Source organism: Phaenicophaeus curvirostris, chromosome 1, assembly GCF_032191515.1.
Source record: "Phaenicophaeus curvirostris isolate KB17595 chromosome 1, BPBGC_Pcur_1.0, whole genome shotgun sequence".
In the NCBI taxonomy this organism is placed as follows: domain Eukaryota; kingdom Metazoa; phylum Chordata; class Aves; order Cuculiformes; family Cuculidae; genus Phaenicophaeus; species Phaenicophaeus curvirostris.
In genome coordinates this window covers 61579215-61601536 of record NC_091392.1, presented here as the reverse complement: position 1 = coordinate 61601536, position 22322 = coordinate 61579215, and the positions used below count along the sequence as shown (strand labels likewise).

Genomic DNA, 22322 nt, shown 5'->3' with positions numbered 1-22322 from the left:
TTTCTACCTTAACACGGTTGTAGATATCAACAACATTTCAGTGGAGTAAAAAGTAACACTTACCTGTGAAATAATTCTCTGTTCAGTGATAAATTAAGAAAATTCTGTTAAGAAAGACTTATTGGACTAGCTTATTTTCTTGCCTTCTCTTTGCATTTTGAAGGCTATACTTACTTCTATTTCCTACCTAATTTCTGTTCATTAAAACTCATGAATTTCTTATAAATACAAACCTCATGGATTCTTTCTTCCTGTATGAAGAATTTCACAAAAATATATTGAAAAAAATTGAAATAACCACAATATTCAACTGGAAAGACAGTAGATAAGTTACTCTTTTTTTTTTTTTTTTAGTTTTGCTTTGTTTCATTCAGCTTTACGGTTTTCTTTGGCTACACTTGAGGGTTTACAAAGTTAATTTAAAGAGGATCAAGACATGACTGTCTTTGTAACTCAAAATCACGAGACTGTAAAGGAAGATTGGACTTCAATCAATTGCAATGAAAAGATACTTATTTATCAAGAAAAAGGAAAATAAAACTTGACATGCAAACTTTACTGCTTCCTTGCACTGTTTTATACCCGTCTTGTGGTTTGTTCATTCACATCTTACCAATTATTCTTTGTACAGATGCTTTGTTTGTACCCTGTTAATATGTGATTTAATTCATGATACAGAGTAATAATCAGCCAAAAGAGTCAGTTGTGTCTACTACCACTACTGACTTCTAACCAAATCTTTCACCTTGCCTTCCTTCCCTTAAGGGAATGTAAGCATTTGTATAGCTGTTTTTTAACCTGGACTGAAATATATCTTGATTTTTCTTTCCAAATTGCTTATAATCATGATTAGTTTCTCAGTCCAGTGCATCATGAATGAAAGATATGTGACACAAAGGCAAAAATCAGTAGCTAGCATCAGTACTACCTTTTTTCACCTTAAACTAGGTATTAAACTGTGATGTCAGTAAAGCAGGATTTTGAAATGTGACAGAATGTGTTTTGAAAATGAAAATTTAAAAGCCAAAAAGCATTCTAAGCTTGTTTTTTATAAATCATTTGATGGCTATTCTTTCCCAGTCGTAAATCTATGTCTAACTTCACATAGGGGAAATTCTCTGATCTTGTTCACATTTCAGAATTGAATCCTTTTATTTTAATTAAAAATAATAATTTAAATGATTGCAAATCTGTGAATGCAAAGACAATTTGCAGTTTTATTAGTTTATTATAGTTGTTAAATGATTACAAATTAAATACATGGATTAGCAGGCACACAAAGTTGTACATAATTTCTGTGATGAGAACTCAGTGCACAAAGAATCATGGGAGAGTTTGTCTTTGCTTTATAAAATCTGGGGCTTGGAAAACTGTGCTCTTCTAAATTTCCTACTTAAGAAGTAAAAGAATAGAGAAGCTTTTTTTCTCTTACAGCCTTTGTTCATTTGACAACTAATTCCTTCCTATTTTTACGTGAGATTTCTACACAGCTGGAAGTGAAAAGATGAAAATATTATTGTAAATTAAGAACAGAATTCAAGAGCTGTCTTAGCACCTGGTACTATTTTAAAGTAATGAAAAAAAAAGGACTTCAAATTAATGACATCTTTTTTTAACTAGGTTTATTTTAAGGCCAAGTTTTGTATGTCTTACTTTTGGTATTGTCATCTTTGAAGTAGTAATATGCAGTCATAAATCTGTTTTATCTAGACAGATAACAGTTTGGGCTTTAGACTTCTAAGTCTAGTATAAAAAGATGGTGGATTTTTTCTTTTGGAGGCTTAAATTATAAGCTACAGAATTTTTATAATACTTTGTGGATGGTGTAAAGAGATTTTTTCAACTGAATGTTTCCCACTGTGTCCTTTATGTAGCATTGGGATGTGTTCAAGAATGTTACTGAAGTTTTTATCTTGGTTCCTGCACTTCTTGGTCTCAAAGGAAATTTGGAAATGACTTTGGCATCCCGGCTGTCAACTGCTGTAAGTAACTTTCTTTTCCCCTTCACTCTTTAGATATATGTTGTAAATATTTTAAAAGGAAACCAAATCTTTGGAACACAAACTTTTTATGTTTACAGCTTAATCTGACTGTTACGGGCACTCTTTAAATTTGTTATTAAATTGGCAAAGATAAAAAAGTGACCCTCTTCTAATCTCCACACATAAAATCTTTATTTCTTCATTCTCTTCTGAGTCATCATCCAGAACAGATAAAGTAGTTTTTTTGAGATTTACATGTGTGTTCTGTAATGTTGACAGATCTCTTTGGCCTAGATGGGGTTTGAATAGGCTAACAAAATGTATACATTTTGAATGCATTTTTGTAAAGACCACTTGTGTGGCACAAAAATAAAGCCTTGCTAACATCAAACTGTAAGAAACTGTTTTGTAGCTTTCTGGCTAAATAATTTTATTCCTTTTTTTGTTGTGTCTGCTTATTTTCTTGTGTTTGTCAACACCGTAAGGTAGCATAACCATGCTTTATCTATGTCTTCTTTCTTACATATTTGTTATAGTTCTGCAATTAAGGGAATGTTCCATTCCTTCTTTTCTAGCCTAAGCAAGCCAGACTGCCTTACCATATCTCTCATGTGCGTGTGTGTGAATAACTATAGTGAACTGGATGTTCTAATAACATGGCTAAATTGTTTCTGGTACCTGAACTGGTTATCTCTGCCTAATGCAGTGTTTCTCCTTTGTAACATAATTTTTCCCTTCTCCAGCAAAGCCCTCACTCTCTGCCTGCTCCTGTTTGAATGAATCTTTCTAGAAAATGTTTGATCAAAGGTATATAAAACTCCAGATGAGACCTTACTGTGGCTGCGTAGAATAGCACTTCCCTATTTCTCTCAAAAATTTCTTTTGAAACTTTCTAGATTTGATTCTATGATTCTATGAATATCTATGATTCTATGTACTTATTTTCCTAGGAGTGTCTGATTTAGACCTCCCACTCACTTTGTGATCTATGACTATGTCCTAGTATTTCTCCTTTTGTGTCATTTCCAGCTATCGCTTCATCTTCTGGCAGAAATATTATTAGTCCATAAGTGCATTACCTTGCATTTCTGCTGTTGAATTTCATCTGTTTTTATTGCTGTATTCCTCAAGGTCGTCCAGGTTTTGTACAATGTTACAATGCTTTGTATTGACAAGGTCTCCCATTTCTTTGTCATTAATAAATTGCTTTGCTATATTATATGGAGTTATTGCCCAAATGCACACCATGATGGACATAGCCTTAGCAGTCCTATGAAGGTTTGTTTGTGTCATATCCATTATAGAAACTGATTACTTTTGCCCCATAGCCATTCTTTCATATGTGAGGATTGACAGGTTTTGTGTCTTTGCCAATGACAGCCTTAGCTGTTCAGTCTTGTTTTGTGTTTGATTTTAATGCTGTTACTTTTCTGAGTATTCTTGCTGTTTCTTAACTCTATTTTGTGTTTAAATCTTACTGTCTTTACTATCAAGCATGAATACTATTGTCTTATGCCTTTTTTTTTTTTTTTTTTGGTGTGTGTGTTGACCTGTGACATCAATTTTCCTGACTGGTAGGGATTGTGGCCTGAGGACTGAAAGTGCTTGTACTGCATAGTGAAAAATACACCAAGTCCAAGATCTACCAGTGCCTTACTGAAGGCTTAAAAGCAAAGTGTCAGAATCAGCTTCGCAACTCCTGCTTCAGTTAATGGGATCTTCAGTTCTTTGTCATAATTGAGCTTATGACCTTTGCCAGATCATGACTCCAGAACCACTTCTCTGGGCCAACCAGTGGCTGATTTCTCCATTCTCACCAATGCAATCTCATTTGTGAACCTTGCAGCTCTCAGGGAACATTTGGAAAAGGGTCACGCAGACCCTTTTTCTGCACTGGGAATCCTGACCTTGGTTCATATTATCCATTGGCTGTTATCAGAAGTCAAGGAGTTGATCCCCCCTCTCACACACACAGAAAAAGGGTACTAGTTTCCACAACACTGACTGCATGTTCAATGGTTAGTGAAAGCTGTCATCATGAGGTTCAGGTCACTCCCCTTCAGCCCAAACGAGCATTCTTAAGGAGTATCTCATTAACAGTGTGATAACATGATCTGGAAATGTCTCAAATGTGATTTTTCAGAGCTGGTTAGTCCATTTAGAAGCCCAAGCTCCTATTAAGACTCAAGCAACAGCTCATTCTGAAGGTGCTTAGTTTGAGGAGTGTTGCCAGTGCCACTTATGACTGTTACTAAGACTCACCAAGACATAAATCATCTGATGCTTCAAGGGTTTTCATTCAAGCATGCCAGGAAGGCTTCCTCCCCAGTACCAGAAACTGTCATTTGTCTGTCTTGGCCAATTTGTGTTAGCTAGCTTTGTTCACATCCTTCCACCATGAAGATTGATTAACTAGTTACAAAGAGGTCACTGAAATGTACATTCCTTCAGACAGTGTGATGTGGTCTGTGGGAGCTCCAGTTTCTTTGGCCTTGCCCAAAGTCACAGTCACAGCACCACTGCCGCTGAGCTACTTCCCAGCTTTGCACTGACAGACTTGTGTGTGGGTGTGGGGAGATTGTTACTTGTTTGTTTTCTAATGCCTCTATTTTAGTTGTATGACCTGTTTTCTTCAAGAATCACGACAGACCCTGGACTAAGTTACACAAGTGATTGGAATACTTTCTGGGATTTCCTTAGTCATATTGTAAGTTCACTGGGCATCCTTCACAGGGAGGAGGTAGAGGTTTATCATGGTCCAGTGAGCATCCCCTTCTTTGCCAGGGGTGGTGAAGAGCTCAACAGTAAGTGTTACAAAGTGTGTATATATATGCACATGCGCACAACACAGTGGAGGTTTAAAAGAACAATATGGTATGAAAAAATAGTATAGGTCATTCATTACCAAGATAATGCTGACAAGATTGTGTTTATTTTTTTATATAAGAAATACCAGAAAAAATGGCCTTTATCTTGCAAAGAACCATCCAGCTCTCTCTTATGTATCTTTTTTCATGCTCAAAACCAGTTGCAATGGTCACAGCTCTGTGAGCTGGTGGATAGCCAGCCACATGCCCTTGCCCCACGTGCTACCGCAAAAACAAATACACAAGGACTCAGCAGTGTTTCTGATTGTTAGTTAAAATACAAAAACAGAACAAAAAACTATGGAAACCTGTTCTTACAGGTGACAGCTTGGGTTTAGTTGCCAGATACAATTTAAACTCTGTGACAGTTGCCTTGGTTACTCTCTTTCCCCCAGATTTTAAAGACATATGTATGTTATATAGTATTATTCCTTACTGGGGAGTTTAATCAAAAGGCTTCCTGCTGGACCTGAGATTACAGGCTAGTACTTTCAGACCTCTATGAAAGCAGTTTTTCTGACCTTTGCACTCTTCACAGTGGTTTCATTGACACCTACTCTCTTTAGGCATCTAATCTTTGGTCCTGTTGGCCTCATTCTAAGTGAAAACTGTAGGATTATATTAATTTAGGGCATATCTAAATTGTTGTTTGGAGGCAGTTATGTAATTAATCTTCCTTTCTCTGACCTAAATTTGCAGTATCTGGCTCCCCACCAGATACTATCTTTATGGTAAGTGCAAGGCTGTGCCCTGTGAATAGCTTTACCTTTGAAGAAGAAATTTCTATTATAATATGAGTTCAGCTTTGGAGCTAATTCATACCTTTCTTGGCCTGTTAACATATAATTGCATCTGAATTAGTAGATATGTCTATGCTCTTGGGGCTGTAAACTGATTATCTTTACTCCATTGTAATTATGTAGTCAGCCAAAAAGTAATGCCTTCGAAGTAAGCTTCGGTTTTCCAGTATCTGTTTAGTTTTGCCTGATCACCTTCATTCATCTTGTTGCCTGAATGCCTGTTTTGGCTGTGTGTTACTGGTCTCTCACAATTTCCAATCCACTTTAGAATCAGTCATATCACTAAATATGTCTCAAGACTGTGATTTTAATCTACCTCATGGCATAGCTCGTATATCTCTTTGGTGTTAGTGTTAATGTAAACCATTCTTCCTCCCCCACTCCACTGTCCTGGTGTGACTGTGTGAGGTGTACTTGGGCCAACCGCCTGTTCAAACATGGTATTTATTGTGTGTTTTGTATTCTTCAAGTTTGTTCTGTACTTTGAGTCACTCTTATTGTCTCGATTCACACCATTGCCTTTTCTCCCTCTTCCTTCTTCTTTTTTTGGTAAGAGGAAGTAAAAAAAAGAACCCAGAACACCAAAACAGCACTCATCCAGTCATTCCTGTAAATTTATGCAGACTCTAGTTTTGACTGTGTGTTACAAACTTTTTGTTTAGATCTATCTATTCCACAGTATCAAAATAAACTTGATTTTACTTTACAGAAATCTGCAGCTGAAAGGAGTTATCCTGCTCTTTTTTTTCCCCTTCTAAGCCCTAAGAGCATTCATGCGTGGTTACATGGTTGCATGTGGTGGGTCAGCTAATTTTGTAGAAGATAACCCCTGTGTGCTCCCCCCAAAAAAACATTTTCAGTCAAACTAGCAAGTAAATTATTTATGTTGCTATGAACTCATTCACAGAGCTGGTAGTTCTGGTTCAAGAAAGAAAATGTGAACGTGTAGCTTATAATAGGGGAAAGTAGAACTATGCCATTTGGCAGCAGCTCACTCCTAGGCTGGATTAAGCATTTTGCAAGATTAGTGTTTTAAAGTTGGGGTTTTTTTGATACATTTAAAAAAATTTTTCAAAGGAGGAAAAGAGTGTAGTTTTTCATAGCCTGACATTTCATTCATTTTACAATGATATTTAAGAAAGATGCAAAGAGATTCTTATCTGCGCTTTCTTAAATATTGTTGTAATATTTAAATTTAATGTATGTATTTGCAGAACTTTGACTATATTTTGACCACTTTAAAATATTTATAGTGTAGATTGAGATAAAATGTCATATTGTGTTTCTGTGTTTCTAAGTTAACTTTTATTTTAATACTTTGTTCCTCGCAAATCACTACCATCACAAAATGGAACAAAGTGGAGAAGAAATGGAAGTAAAGCCAACTGGAAGGAAGTATATTGTCTTATAAAGTAGTATTCTGTGGAAAAAATTGCCACTAAAATTTATGTTCGACATGTAGAAAAATTGTTGTTACCTCTAAATGGAGGTTATTTTAAATATAGTCATATTGCAGTGTTCCGTACTGTTCTTCAGGCTTTGTCTCTAACTCAAAAAAATAAGTAGGAAATACACTGTAAAAGACTGTGGATGTGTTTTTTTCATTTCTTAGTATAATTTTTTTTGCTGTCTTTTCAGCTACTGTCTTAGGAATGGTCTTACATCATTTACAGCATAATAAGTCTTTATGTATAAATTAATTGTGTAAATGAAAAGATAGAATACTAGCTAGTATTAGATGTGGTTTCTGATCTTCTGTAAGTACTTGCAGTTCCTCTATGCAGGTAGTTTCATTGCAGTCAATTAACACACTTGCATGAGAGTGTGCGTGTCCACACACAGGTGTATCTACACATTTTTCTATTGGCTCATAAAACTTAAGGGCCATAGAAACAAGTTCAAAGAAGTGACTGAACACTGATAAGTTTCCCTTCCAGCCACTGATCTAATCACTGGTGGTGCTTGGGCATTGCTCGAGTGTAAGGTGGCTAGTGTATGTTGCACAGTAAGCTATATTAAACAACTTACTACTTAAAACTGCATCAAGTTTAGCTAATGGATGCTCTAAGTTCAGTTTAAAATCAACAGCAGTGCTTGATTTGAAAAAGTATAGCTTTGTTTTTAACTTGCTTTCAAAATGTCTCTTCTTTTTTGTATGAATTGAATTATTTGTGAGTTTCTGCTTTGTTAGAGAATTTTCAAGTAATATGGTTTTCAACCCAAATGTCTGAAATTATTTTGTAATTTTGACAGGTAAATATTGGAAAAATGGATTCTCCCATTGAGAAATGGAACCTAATAATTGGAAATTTGGCCTTAAAACAGGTAAATGTAATGGACTTATTTGATTAACTCTTGTAAGTTAGTGAAGTTATTGAAAAAACCCATCACAAGCATTGCTAAGTATGGAGATGGACAGTGCTAGTGGGAAAGTAGCTCTACTACACTGGCTCATACTTAACATATGATGTTTGCATGACTGGTATTTTTTTTGAGCAGTGTAGTGTTTCTCTAAAACAACATGAGCTTATATTTATCAGAAGAATAAGTATAGTATTCCTTGTTGCAGTACCAAGGGTATTTCCTTTTTAATTTTTTATGAGGGAGGATCTGAAGATGATTAGAGAAAAATTTCAGATTTGGTGAAACCTTTTCAATTTGATGTCTCAAATGTTTTCAGTACTGTATTTGCATTGGATTAAATGTTTGAAGGAAGTATGTGAGAGAACTTTTGGATAATAAACAATATTTAAAAAAAACTGTATCATCTGAGGAAAGAAGTGTTTGTTCTCTGAAGCAACTATTTCTTCAGATTAAGATCTGCTTAATGTTCATATATTATAGTACAACATGCTCAAAGAAGAGGTGAAGTGTTTATCCTGTGATTTCACTGTTTTAAGTGGCTTACAACCCTATTTCAGTCTTTCAGTTTTGGCTCCTGGTAAATCTTAGCGCTTTTCCCTGGTTTTACTTTTGTTATTCTTGAGTCACTGAAATATTGGTAAGACCTTTTCTGCTGTCATAAGATTTTTATTCTTGATTGTCCAAGGTTATCATTGTCTCTACAAAATGAGTAAGCATTCTCCCTTTACACCTGGCAAGTAAATGTACACAGGAAGAAAGAATCACAGAAAATGGTTCTCTATTCCCCTTAAGTCTATCAGTTTTAAGAACTGTTCACCTTCCTTTTCTTTTCGAGGTTCAGGCAACAGTAGTTGGCTTTCTGGCAGCAGTGGCAGCAGTTATATTGGGCTGGATTCCAGAGGGCAAATACCATTTTGATCATTCACTCCTTCTATGTTCTAGCAGTGTTGCAACTGCCTTCATTGCATCTCTTTTACAAGGTAAAAGGAGTATATATATTGCTTTTTACTGTTATTTGGTTTTCTGTTGGTGCTGAATGTATATTATGTTGCTATTCTTTAAAAAATTAAATCTAGTAAGGTATAATACACCTGAAACATAACATTATAATTTTTTAAAGGTTTGATTTGCATGACCTCACAAGCATATCTAAAACAAAAAGTACATTTTTTAGATTTTACCTAATATGATGGAGAACTTCCCCTCCCTGCTTTCTATGTTCATTAATGTACAAAATATACTGTTCGTACTGAACATGTAGAACTTACTTGTAATTAAGCTGAAATATGCCCACATGTTAGCTCAGCTGAATCCAAACTTCCTGGTTGCCCGTGCTGCTTATATCTTAGTTTCTGCTCTGCTTTTTACATGAAGTGAACAAATTGACTTGTTATATGAAGAGTCTGGGCCAAGTTCAAGTCCCCCTCTACAAACGGTGCCGATGTCTGTCTGGAGCCATGTGGCACGATGAATTTAATCATCTCTTCCCAATGGTCAGGAAACATTTAACCATAAAAGGCAGTACTTAATGGACGTGAAAGGGGAAAAAAATTACTTGTGATGTATTCTTAATGAAAATACATAGTCAGTAGTCTCAAGAACAGCAAGTCAAGTAAAAAGTTTAACTGTCTTTTTTTACTGATTTGATATTTACTTATGTGAAAATTATAAAATCGTTACGTTTTACACAGAATTAAAAGCAAATCATTTTTTTTACTTACTACAAAGCCACTGAGTTTGATCATGTGCAGAATTAAAAGCAGCAAGAAAACTGGAGGATATGAACGTGTTTTTTTCCAGTCCTTGTGTATAATTTGGACATGAGGAGAAACTTTTGTTGTTATCTGGTAATGGGCCAGCAGAGAAAATTACTTCTAAACTTCATTCTCCTACATGTGAAACAGGTGCTTTTGAAGTACCATGAACCACAGGATCATTCCAGCTCTTTCTTTTGATAATTTAACGCATTGTAACTCTTTACGCAGTTTCTCTGAAAGTTAACTCCTAGTGTAGCCTACAATACTTAATATTGCTAAAATACATGAAAAATAAAATACCAGTTTTTAAAAAAAACCTTAAAGGATAGTATACACAATTGAAACTCTTACATGTGTTATATGATGAGAGGGAAATTACTCGAGGTCTGCCAAAGAAGACTTAATAACAATGTGAATTTTATTTTTAGTAGCTATTGGCATTCTCCAGGGAAACACCTCTCAAAAAGTTAGTGTTGCTGTTTACAGAAAAATAAAAAATGTAGAAAACAACATCTTCAATTTAAAATGTTTTAGCTGTATAGTGAGTAACATTTTTATATGTTGCCTAGTTTTAATTTATACTGTAGCTTCTTGACTTCTGGTGCTAAGGCCATGACTGGAAATCTTACACCAAGTCAGATGCCAAAGTATTTAAACTTATGTTGTTTTCGGCTCACTATAATTTAAATTTCAGTCAGCTAAAGCTGATGGGATATAGAAATAGTACACTGCATATTTTTTCTTCAGGAAAAGATTTACAAAAAAGGATGACTTACAATTTCAGTAGTGCTAATTCTAATGATAATCAATACAGTTTGTTCTACAGATGGTTCTTCATCTCTTTTTGTGTGCTCACTTACTGTATTTTTTTAAATATATAATCTCATTTTTAGAAATAGATACAACTTAAAAATGCAGACATCAGTCAGGTGGGAAGAACAATCATCCCAGGACAAAAGCACTGACTTCTTATTTATCAAGCTTGAAAGTGCCACTATCTTGGAATTTCTGTAGACTTTACAACACTAGATGTGGTTACTGTAATGTCTTCTTTGTGAATTCTAGGAATAATAATGGTTGGAGTTATTGTTGGATCTAAGAAGACTGGTATTAATCCTGACAATGTTGCCACTCCAATAGCAGCAAGTTTTGGAGATCTTATCACTCTTGCTATACTAGCTTGGATAAGTCAGGGTCTTTATACTTGCCTTGGTAAGTAAGTTTCTATGTGTATATGTCTCCCTAGGGAAATCTTTTGGGTTAGGAGACTGGGGAGAAGGCAGAGAGGGGGAAGTTTAGAAACAGAGTGAGGTTTTTGTAAACATTTATACAATTGAATGATAAATCTTGGGTTGCAACATTATGCCATGATCTTTTTTTAAGATGATACAAGTCACTAACCACAGTCTTGGCAGAAACTAGACCTATCTGAAAAACTCTCAGAGTATCACAGTCGATCTACATGTGAATCAGAAACTGTAGCTGTTGGATTTGCTCTGCTATTCTCGTGGAGGAGGGGAGCTGTCTCATCCAAGTTTTCTTTAATGCCCACTGCTAAATCAAATATTTGCTTCCCAGAGCACTTGTGTTCTCTCCTTGCACTAAGGGGAAGGAATTGAACTGAGTATCTTGATCAGCTGCTGGGAAAGGCGTTCTGCTTTGAGAATTTTTTTTTTGTTACATTGTGGGTTTAGACAATATTCAAATATATCTTGAGTTGCAGCTATGCCCAGAAATCAAAATAGTGATTATTGAAGTACTTTGAGTAAAACGGCACGTCTACAAGTACATGTTCAAAGTGAAGCCCAATTTTAGATTTGTGCTTTGTGGTTGCTATGACTTTTAAATGATTTACACAAAGACTACTGTGAGTTTCCTTCTGAGTCCTTCTGAGTGCTTTCCAGCTCCCTTTGCGATACCTCCTTGTTTTCTCATATTCCCTGCTCCAGCTTCCATTACCAGTTTCCTCATCTCTTTCCTATCTCGTTTCCATCGTGGTGGGACACTTCCATGTCTCCCCCGGTTCCCTGTGCCTGTGCTTAATTTTACTTACATTTCTGTCTGCTTTTCAGTAAATGAAATAACCACTTCCAGCTTCTCCAAATAATGGCCCTACTCTCTTCTGTTTTCTTTGGTTTGTTTTGTCTTACAAATCTGATATTTCAAACATTAGTCTGCTAATTTAGCTACAGCTTTATTCAAAAAAGCTGGAAAAAATATAACCACTCTGAACAGCTAAGCAAAGGAGAGGCTTTAACTGACTACTGACTGTAGAGGGCAATGATCTAATCCTGTCTGGTTTCTTGATGACAGGTTTTTACTTTTTTGCTTATTTTCCCACTAATAGCTATGAACACGTGAATTACACATAAACATCTACAAAGTAATTTTCTTATGAATTACTTATATTTTTCAGTCTGCAATTCTTCTCTTCTAGTAGTTATCTGCATGTTTCTATAGGCCCTTTGAAGCTGTTTTTCTGTTTTCTCAGACCTGTAATGTCTAAATCCTACTCTCTTAAAGGACCAGACCATTGAAGAAGGTCCATCATCACAATGTCTGCTAAAAATGAATATGCTTTTCATTATTATTATTAGAAGTGTGACCAGATAGGAGCTAATGTAATGAAATGCTTGATTACACAAAGGAGATGTGAGCTTGGAAAATGAGAATGAGAAACTCAAAAATCAGTCTTTTTCTTCCTTTTTCTTCTCCTTCATGAAGAAACAAAAAGTGTGAAAGCATTTTCTGACAGGAGAAGGATGTTTTAAACAATATACACTATTAAATTATTGATGCAATGGACTCCGTCCATAGAAAATATTTAAAGTATGTTGTGTTTTGAAAGATGTAATTGCAGACAATTATATTATAGTATACCACAGGCCAAATTTTGTGGTTTTCATAACTGTTTTACCAGACATGTTAATGAACATATATTTGTTATGTCTGTGCTCTCTATTAAGGCCTGTTCATGTAAAAACTTGAGCTATTGTCTGTAAGTGTTACAACGTCAGTCAGAAAAGGTACCTGAAAGGATTCAAGCTACTTTGGTGTGACTTGCCACTTTGTTTCTTAGTTTACAAATGTTGATTTAATATTTTCAGTATTTGATTTTCTTTATGAGTGTTGTTGTGATGTCAGCATAAATGTATCAGTGTGCAATACTGCCATTTCTATATTTTGGCAAAAGCTTAAATTATATTGTTTAATTCTTAACTATATTTAAATACATCATATTATTCTAATAATTTATTTCTCAAATTCTTCCTTTGGACACTTCTTTTAAGGAGGTTCATACCTCTTTTAAGGAGGTTCATACAGTGAAATGAGAATTAGTAAAGATTTTTTTAATCTTCCTTTTCTCCTGATGAGAAGAAATCAGAAACGCTTGTATCAGAAACGGCGTGACCAGCAGGTCCAGGGAGGTTATTCTCCCTCTGTACTCGGCACTGGTGAGACCGCTCCTCGAATACTGTGTTCAGTTCTGGGCCCCTCACCACAAGAAGGATGTTGAGGCTCTGGAACGAGTCCAGAGAAGAGCAACAAAGCTGGTGAGGGGGCTGGAGAACAGGCCTTATGAGGAGCGGCTGAGAGAGCTGGGGTTGTTTAGCCTGGAGAAGAGGAGGCTGAGGGGTGACCTTATTGCTCTCTACAACTACCTGAAACGAGGTTGTAGAGAGGAGGGTGCTGGCCTCTTCTTCCAAGTGACAGGGGACAGGACAAGAGGGAATGGCCTCAAGCTCCGCCAGGGGAGGTTCAGGCTGGACGTTAGGAAAAAATTCTTTACAGAAAGGGTCATTGGGCACTGGAACAGGCTGCCCAGGGAGGTGGTTGAGTCCCCTTCCCTGGAGGTGTTTAAGGCACGGGTGGACGAGGTGCTGAGGGGCATGGTTTAGTGTTTGATAGGAACGGTTGGACTCGATGATCCGGTGGGTCTCTTCCAACCTGGTTATTCTGTGATTCTGTGAACAGAGAGGAAGCCTCTGTTCTCATGAAAACTGGTGTCTCTAGCTAATGCTAGGACTGGGATAATAATTAGACTTTAGCTCAGTAGAGACTGTTTATCTAGTTTTACTGCAGTGCCCAAAAGTCTTAGTAGACTGTAACATTGGGTTATTCTGCTTAAAACAGTTTTCAGGTCCCAACAATTTATACATTTGATGGGAATTCAGTTCAAAGTCAGGGTTTATGGAAGTCAGCGAAGTGCTAGGGAAGACTGAATACCAGCTAGATGAAAATGAGTTAGCTAGAATAGAGTTAACTAGGATTGTTGGTATGCACTAGCTATCGAGGTAGGAGTGGAGTTGGAAGATGTTGTCAAATTTGGGTTAACACTGAAATTAGATTTGGGGCTAGGGTTATGATTAAAATTTATTCTAGTCAGGACTGTGTCTGATTTGAAATAATTTATGCTAGACTTAAGGCTTTAAATGTTAATTAGTAAGTATTTCAAATGAAGTTTTTTAGAAATTTATGCCTTATAGGACAAACATAATTTTGTTTTTTTTAAGTTTTGTTTTATAAACTACATTGTAATGAATATCCTGTGATTTTTCATTTGCTTCCTGAATGTTTTCCCTACAAATATTAGTTTCTTATGTATTCACATTATAACGTCCTCTATGTAATTGCTTAAGTTGAACCCATATGACTCAAAGACAGCAAATCATTGATAGAATCTTACTGTTTTTAAACAGCTTCCTCTACTCCTTTCCACCTTCGTTTAATTGTGGCCACTGGCAAAACTTAGTTACATGTGCTGGCATTTTAATGGTTGCTGAATTTTAATAGTCATTACATTTGTCATTTGTAAATAAACAACATATTATTTTTTTACTATATCTAGTACTGTTTACTATGCTTTATATAAATTACAGATAGTCTGTTTCTTTTAAAGGGAGTGTCTAATTACTACTAATATTTTCGTTTCTCCTTTTTGTTTTGTTTCTATTTTTTAAATTTAAAAAACCCAAATGAAAACCTCTCCACCACAAAACAGAGATGGAGAAAGATATTTGTACTTTTTTTTTTTTCCTTTTGCATGTTTCCAGAAATTTACGTCTCTAGTTACAGCTAGCCTAATGTACCTCAGAGGAATAGAAAAAGAAGTGGGGCTGCATTGAACTGATAATTTGCTACTTTTACAGTTGTCGTGGACACTCACATTGTAGTCAGCCTCTGCAGCTGAAAAGCAGACACCCTACATGTGTAGGGGCAAGGACTAATGTGCTCAAGTACGATTCTAAGAGTTGCTCCCAATATCTATTGCTAAAATGCTGCTTCTGCTCCTGATATTTTATTGCAATGTCTTTGCATTTCTTTCTCTTTGGAAACAGTCTTTCTAAAGTAAGAACATACCACAAAGCCATTGGAAATGTGTGGTTTCCAAGGTGCATGCATTTGAACTGTGAAATAGTAACAAGGAACAGAACTATGGAGTAACTTCAGCTCCGGAGGTGTATATAAAGTTGTGGATAGCACGGAAGAGGCATTCAGAAAATTATTAGATTAGGCAACAGGTTAAAAAACAGTTAAAGAAACTTTTTTACATGATACATGATTGGCATGTGGAACTTACTGCCGTGATGTATTAAGGAGGGCCAAAGCGATTTTAGAAAACTATTTGAATAAATTAATTAGAGAGGAATCCATTGAGGGGTATTTGAACAGATAGATGCAGACAGAAACTTGTGTGATGAATCCCTGAGGCAAACAGCAGCTGCTGCTGGCAGAGCACACTGAAAGAAGTGTCACTCTAAACTTGCCATTTTCTTCTTTCCACAAGCCTAAACTGTTGACCATACACATGGGATACTGTACTAGATAAGACCTTTGGCTTCACTCAGCACAGATGTTCTTATGTTCTTTCTGTTGTTTCCCTGCTTTCTTAGTGCTAGAATAGCAAGCACAATGGGAGTCTTATAAAGAAACCCACAATTTATGGGCTAGTAATGAAGCAGATGGGGTTCACCTCTGAACTATATTCTGAATTAACTGTTTTCCTCTATGATTTATTAGCCTAACTACTCAAATGTACTGAAACGAAAGTGTAAGCTCCTGGCTGCTGTCTGCATGGGGAGAGTTGTTTCCAGATAACAAGACTGGAGGGAGGAAATTATTCATGTACAAGCTTTATGCTTGTCTGTCAGAGCTGTACATCTGTGCCCAGTCTGAGGTTTGATGCTTCATGGCATGAAAAGAAGAGGCAGAGGAAAAAGGACTGTACAATTTTCACCTAGGCTAAGGCCAAATGAAATATCTTGTGTGGCCACCATCATATATATAATTTCTTAGAAGTTCATGTGAGTGTTTTAAAAATAATGGCAAAGCCATCAAACATAGGAATTTAACTAGTAAAGGGTAACAGTTCTTTCTGCCTTAACAATTCCTTTAATAGAATCGTTGTTTAAACGGCTGGGGAAAGCACTAGAGGGCTCCCCAGGCTTGTCGCTGGGACCAGCTCTGGTTCCCCGATCAGAAAACAGGGAATGCTCTGCAATAGGAATACCCAGTATGTTAAATGTAGAGGTCCACGTTGCTTGTCATTTGTCAGTAATGATCTAGGACTTCATTTAAAGTTTTCCTTTTTTTCCTCACAGAACGTGGCTTAAATACATGCATTTATCTCTCCTGCATGTTGGGTCTGGCTTGAGAAGACAAATTAGGTGATTCACATTATTATTTTCAGGTTCCTACCAGTTACTTTGAATTTCCGGTTCCTTTTAACATGTGCTAGGGGTTTCATTGTTTTCAGCAGCACTGCACTGAACAGTGTGTCACAATAGATACCCCGCACAAAGAGGAAATCATCAAGCATATGAGTTCTCCCAGCTAGAAGATTGATTTATATTACTGTTTACTATAGGGATGAGGGCTTAAAGTAAATGAAGATCTGTAAGGGCTTGGTTGAGAACTTTTCTTTCCTATTCATTTCTTCCTCTTTAGTTTAAGGTCGTAGTCAGAAGTTCATTGAAGAGATGAGAGCTTTTAGGAGTTGATCTTCCACTGTGAGATGGTACAAATACTAGAGCAGAGCCAGATTGAGTGAGGTTCCTTTTCCTATGTATGCTACCTGCTATAAATCTATCGAAAATGGAGTCAAGTGAGCCCTAGAAGAGGAGTTATTTATTCCCTCTTCCCATTCTCCAGCTATTACAGGATACGTTTACTTCTGAGAATTAAATACAAAGAGGAAGATGGCCCATCCTTCTTTAGAAAATGCATCTCAAGGTCAGATGATTATAGTAAGGTGTTCTACGAACAGAGCCTCCCTTAGAAAAAAAAGAAAAGAATAGAAGTCCTGCATTCTGTTCCCGAGAGCTAGACTGGAGCTGAGTAGTTCCACTGGTCCTGTGGGTAACTGGAGTCTCTCATTGCTCACTTGTAACAGATTTGGTAATATGATTTCAAACTATTAGTTGCTTCTGTAGTTCTGTTTTAAATTAAACTTAATAGACAGACGGTTTTTAATATAAACTTAATAAACCCAGATCCAACTCAGAATTTGGAGTTCTGGTAAGGAACAGATGTCTTACCTTAATTTTAAAATCATCTTTGCTTTAAAAAACCTGTGCAGGGTGAATTTCAGTTATCTGGTCTAAATCATGAACAGATTAATATATATGACTGATTTCCTCCTTGTTTAGCAGCATGGGGATGATTGGCGGCCTATTTATTTGTTTTTTTATCATTGCCACTAGCACTTTAGAACAGAGAATCCCAATAAAGCGCTAGCATATTATCATAACAGAAGATTTTTTTTTCAAAAAAAGAATCTAAGTTCTGGCTGTGCTCTGTCCTTGGAGATCCCTCAGTCCTTTTGTTCTTTTCAAGAAGAAACAGGACAATAGTGCAACAATCAGGTGACTTTTATAATCCAGTTGTGTCCATCCCCATTTAAAGGACTTGGGTAAAAACCTGTTTTGTAAGTTTTCTGCATCCTTTTTGCCGTGGTGAAATTAAGACATTTATGCATCCTAAAATGCTGAACAAAAGGCCAAAAACATTAACTCCTTCACTTGCTGTCGACTCAGAGGAATGAAGCTAAACCATTGCTGAGTAGTCTTGACAAGCCCTAAGTTAGTGTGTAAAAAACCCTGTGGCTGCATTTTTTTTGTTGATGTCACTGTCTTTTATATCACTATGTACTTCGGTTTTATTGCTTCACCCTCTTGAAAGTTCGTCTAACTTTTGCTTAGTTTGCTGTAAAAATGACAGCTTGTGTCATGTTAGGGATTCATATTTCCTTTTTTTCCTGTAACTACCATTAGATAACTTATAATACATTGAATTCAACTAGTGACAGGTTTGATAACCAGCCATGGGTTAGTCATGTTTTCTAAGATTTGTAAATCAGCCCTTGCTTCTGGCTGCTTGCCGGCTTCTGAAATGGTCCTGTTGCACTGCAGATATAGATTATATTTATTTTTGTTATAATTCATGAATCATTGTACACTAGTAAGACTGTCTTCTCATATTTTTTTCTGTTATTTTTAAACGTCTTACAAAACATATCTGTGGCAAGATGATGTGTGTATATATTTTATATTTTACATAATTATTATTTATTTAGAAGTTACCTATTAAATAATTCTTGGTTAGTAACAACTGTTTATTTGCTGGACTGATTTCAGTTTTATCTGTGTGTGCTTTTTCCCTTTTTCTCCAGAAGAAAGGAATTATATGATATACTTTACTTATTTTTAGTGTTCTTTGTAATTCTTGGACTACATTCTTGTACAAGGTCTCCAAGCTCGAAGACTGGTGCAGATAGTTAAATACTTCCCCCTTTTTCATGAACACATTCTAACAAGTCATTTAAGTTTTTGTGGGATCAAAAAAGAAATTATTGTAAAAGGTATACTTTTTTGAACTTTAATTTCCTTTCCCGTGTTGGTAGAAGTCCTGTAATAAAGAATACAGTCAGCTGATTGTTGATGTATAAGTGAAAGAATTTCAAAAATTAGTGATTAATTAGGGTAATACTCATCATTGAATCTGTGTTTTGCCACTCAGTGTTTGTTTTTGTGACAGAGGATCTCTGCTGACTAGCAGACTTCACCTTTTAATAAAGCTACCAACCTCTCAAAAATGTGGCAAAGACTTGGAACTTATTTTGTGCTCTTTTATATTTTACTAAATATGCTATATTAGAGCAGTTCTCTGAGTCTGACCTTTAAAGCAGTTATTTGGCAGCTGGTACGTGCTAAAGCCTCACCTTGGTTTCATATGAGAGGAACAGACAGGAAGAGAAAGAAAATGTAGCAGGAATACAGCATGATTTATGTCTTGGGAAAAAAAAGAGAGGGGAAAAGCAGGGAACTTTCAGAATTTTAAATAAATAGATGTAGAATGAATGATGCCTCTCCAATTTTAGTGCACATAGGCATCATTCTTCGTTGCAAGTGAAGGGAAAGATGTGTTTACCTGGGCAAAAGTAGTTCAAGAACTTTGCCTCAGCACATTTTTGTCTTTTTTATTAAGTTTGGTAAACCAAAACTATAATTATCAAATAAAGGAATAATATAGGAATCGTGTATTGTGTATGCTCTTTTGAGTAAGAACTCTTTACATTAGGCCCAACTCTTAAGTTCACAGGAAGCAGAGAAAGGAGGAAAAAAAGGCGCCACAAAGGAAGAAAGAGATAATATACTGTAGAATGCTTGAAAAGGAAGGGAAAAAATTATTTCTCTTTTGGGCTTTGTCTCATTCTCATTTGAATAGCTTTCTACTTTTAGCTTACCCAGTGAAAAGTATTTACTATCTTTTCTGCTGGCTCTGCTGCAGAGATTGTTACCAGTCAGTGCAGAGGATAGTAACTTCTAAAAACACTACAGCAATACTTCCATGAGTGATTTTAGCTCCACCAAGATAAATCAAAGCAGTAATTGCTTGACTTTTCAGCCTTTCTATTTAAGCCATAATACATGGGTAAGAATATATTTTTATATACTGAACAGTCTTCTTCAGTCAAGTGTTTGTGTGTTCTACATTAACTACTTCAGTTAGTTTAAAAGGTATTTTGCATTACTACTTGTCCAAATGCTGAAAGTGTAGAAAAAAATGTATTTAACATGTAATGCATTACCACATTTCTCATAAAACTAAATGTATGAAAAAGCGGAATGTTTGTGTAGTTTATATATATATATATATGCTATTAGGTTAAATTTTCTATTATTTGCTTCACTGTTGAATTAGGAAGTCTTGTATCACTGTAATAGCATCTGTGTGGATAGAACTATATAGCCAAGTAATCTGAAAAAAAAAATAGTGTTCTTTCTGTGGAAGCAGCTGTTTTATCTTAGTAATTCAGCATTATGATGGTACTCACTGGTGTTTGCCGTTTTGTTCCTTTGAAATATGATGCAGTTCTGACGGATAGGTGCAAGCAGCAGAGTTGTGGCTGTGAATTTTCAGGCTCAGATTGGTTATAAAACAACTGAGCTTCTGATATAAATGTCTCAATATTAAACATTGTGCTTGCATCATTTTAGATATGCTGTTTCTGGGAAGATTACCATGTTATCTGTGGTTTGGAAAGAAAGGGGTGTACATATGCTAGTAATTTGTGTATAAACAAACAAAATGCATTTTCAATATATGCCATTTATTTTTATTAGTAGATTTGTAACAAAACAGTGTTTTATATTCCACATCTTTACTGCATTTTTATCATAAAGCACCATAAAAAAACCCTCTTCAGAGTTCCTGCTTTGCACAAATAGATCTGTCCTTGAGAAGATGGGAGACAGTGAGCACAGATGGCAGATGTTAACCATATTGTTTAGTGCAGCAGTTGAAACTTTAGGTACAGTAGTGGTAATGACTATTAAAATTCCTCAGTTACAAGATGTAGATTATAATTTATTTTAGAGCTCTAAATTAGGAAAAACTTAGAAGAATGTCTTGAACGTAAAACATATTTTTCCTGTATTATTATGATTTTAGAGACATATTACTATGTATCTCCTTTGGTTGGTGCCTTTTTTTTGGCTCTGACTCCAATGGGGATTGTCATAGCTGCTAAACACCCAGCTACCAGAACTGTTCTCCACTCAGGATGGGAGCCTGTTATAACTGCCATGGTAATAAGCAGGTAAGTCTATTTGTCTTCTTTCATCTTGATAGTCACCTTGTATCTCTCAATATCTTGTTTAACCCTTGACTATTCTTTAAAGAAACATTTAAGGAGCCTTTAGAATGCAGAGTTAAGTCACAGGTGGGAATGAGTAGGGGAAGCAGCAGTAGCCTATGGCAATGACTGAGCAAAGGTGTGCTGTATTGAAGGAAACAGTGAGCTATTTATCTCCTGCAGTCAAGACTGCACGCAGATCTAAGAGATTATTTAGTTAAATGAAAACCATAAATCTTAAAAGTGGAGTGATTGGCTGAAATTCTATGGTCTTTGTTATACAATAAGTCAATTTTTATATATTTATTTATATATATAAGTCAAATTTTATATTTATTTATATAAATAACTGTAGCGATGTGAGTCTGTAGCTGAGAACAAGGTAAAGGTGGTGGATAAAACTCATTCAGAAGAAAATTGTGGCTTGAAGACGTTCCAGGACAGATTGCTAAAAATGTTTTTAAATACTGATTAATCTAACTTCTTGACTTATTCTAAATACTGCGCTTTGTTTTTCAGTATTGGTGGCCTTATTCTGGACACAACTGTATCTGATCCTAACTTAGTTGGAATTGTTGTTTATACCCCAGTAATTAATGGTAAGAACCTGACAGGATTACGCGCTACTATATATCAATTCATATATCTTGGTTTGAGAAAAGTCTATTACAGGACATTTCTGTTATGCCAATTAAGTTCTGGTGTATTAATTTCAAGTTTTGATTTTGATGTCAACAGTTGTTTCTTTAAACACTTAAGGAGTGCTTCCTGATCTTATTTACTACAACCATTAAAACATGATAGAGAGTGTGAGAAGTAGGAACCCAAAGTACGTATTAAGAAACTGAAAGTGTAAATATTGAAGTACTGTATTCAAATACTAAATGATCAAATACTGTATTGAAAAGGTTATGGCTGAGGAAAGTGTAGGTAAAATTTTATTTTAAAGTATTTTCTTATGAAAAGGACAATTTCCAGTAAATTGATATTTATGTGTAATGTACGTAGTTTTAAGAACTTATGTGGATGCTACAGGCAAGTAAATAGATTTCTCAAGAAAACTGTGTTGTTTCTCATGCTTGGTATGGACTTTCCAGGTGTGTATTTGTGAAAATTTGGTCCTTAAGTGAAGAGTTCTGTCTTCTAATGATAACAACAAGGCAAATTCTATAAGAACAGTTAGTATCTTATTAGACTGATGCAGTCTGGAAATGTTTTTTTTTCCCTATAGGACCACAGGGTTGATACATATTTAGTTTGCGATGATTATAATCTCCAGATCTGTTCCCACTATATTTCTGCACAGCTATTCTTTTCCCCTTCAATACTTCTCCATTTGATTTCTTACATTATTTTGCACTTTTATGTATTGTTGATTTTGAAACCATTTATCCAGTTACCAAGACAATTCTGAC

The 22322-nt window shown here is 35.6% G+C and overlaps 1 protein-coding gene across 1 annotated transcript in view; it reads left to right on the top strand.

Moving 5' to 3' along the window:
- The window catches only part of SLC41A2 (solute carrier family 41 member 2), a 59809-nt gene that overhangs the window by 11117 nt on the left and 26370 nt on the right, over window positions 1–22322 (top strand). Inside the window, exons 3-8 of the mRNA XM_069859537.1 lie at window positions 1875–1982; window positions 7903–7974; window positions 8849–8993; window positions 10836–10982; window positions 20724–20871; window positions 21427–21506. Of these exons, the coding sequence (XP_069715638.1) occupies window positions 1875–1982; window positions 7903–7974; window positions 8849–8993; window positions 10836–10982; window positions 20724–20871; window positions 21427–21506 (700 nt within the window). The remainder of the gene's footprint in view (window positions 1–1874; window positions 1983–7902; window positions 7975–8848; window positions 8994–10835; window positions 10983–20723; window positions 20872–21426; window positions 21507–22322) is intronic.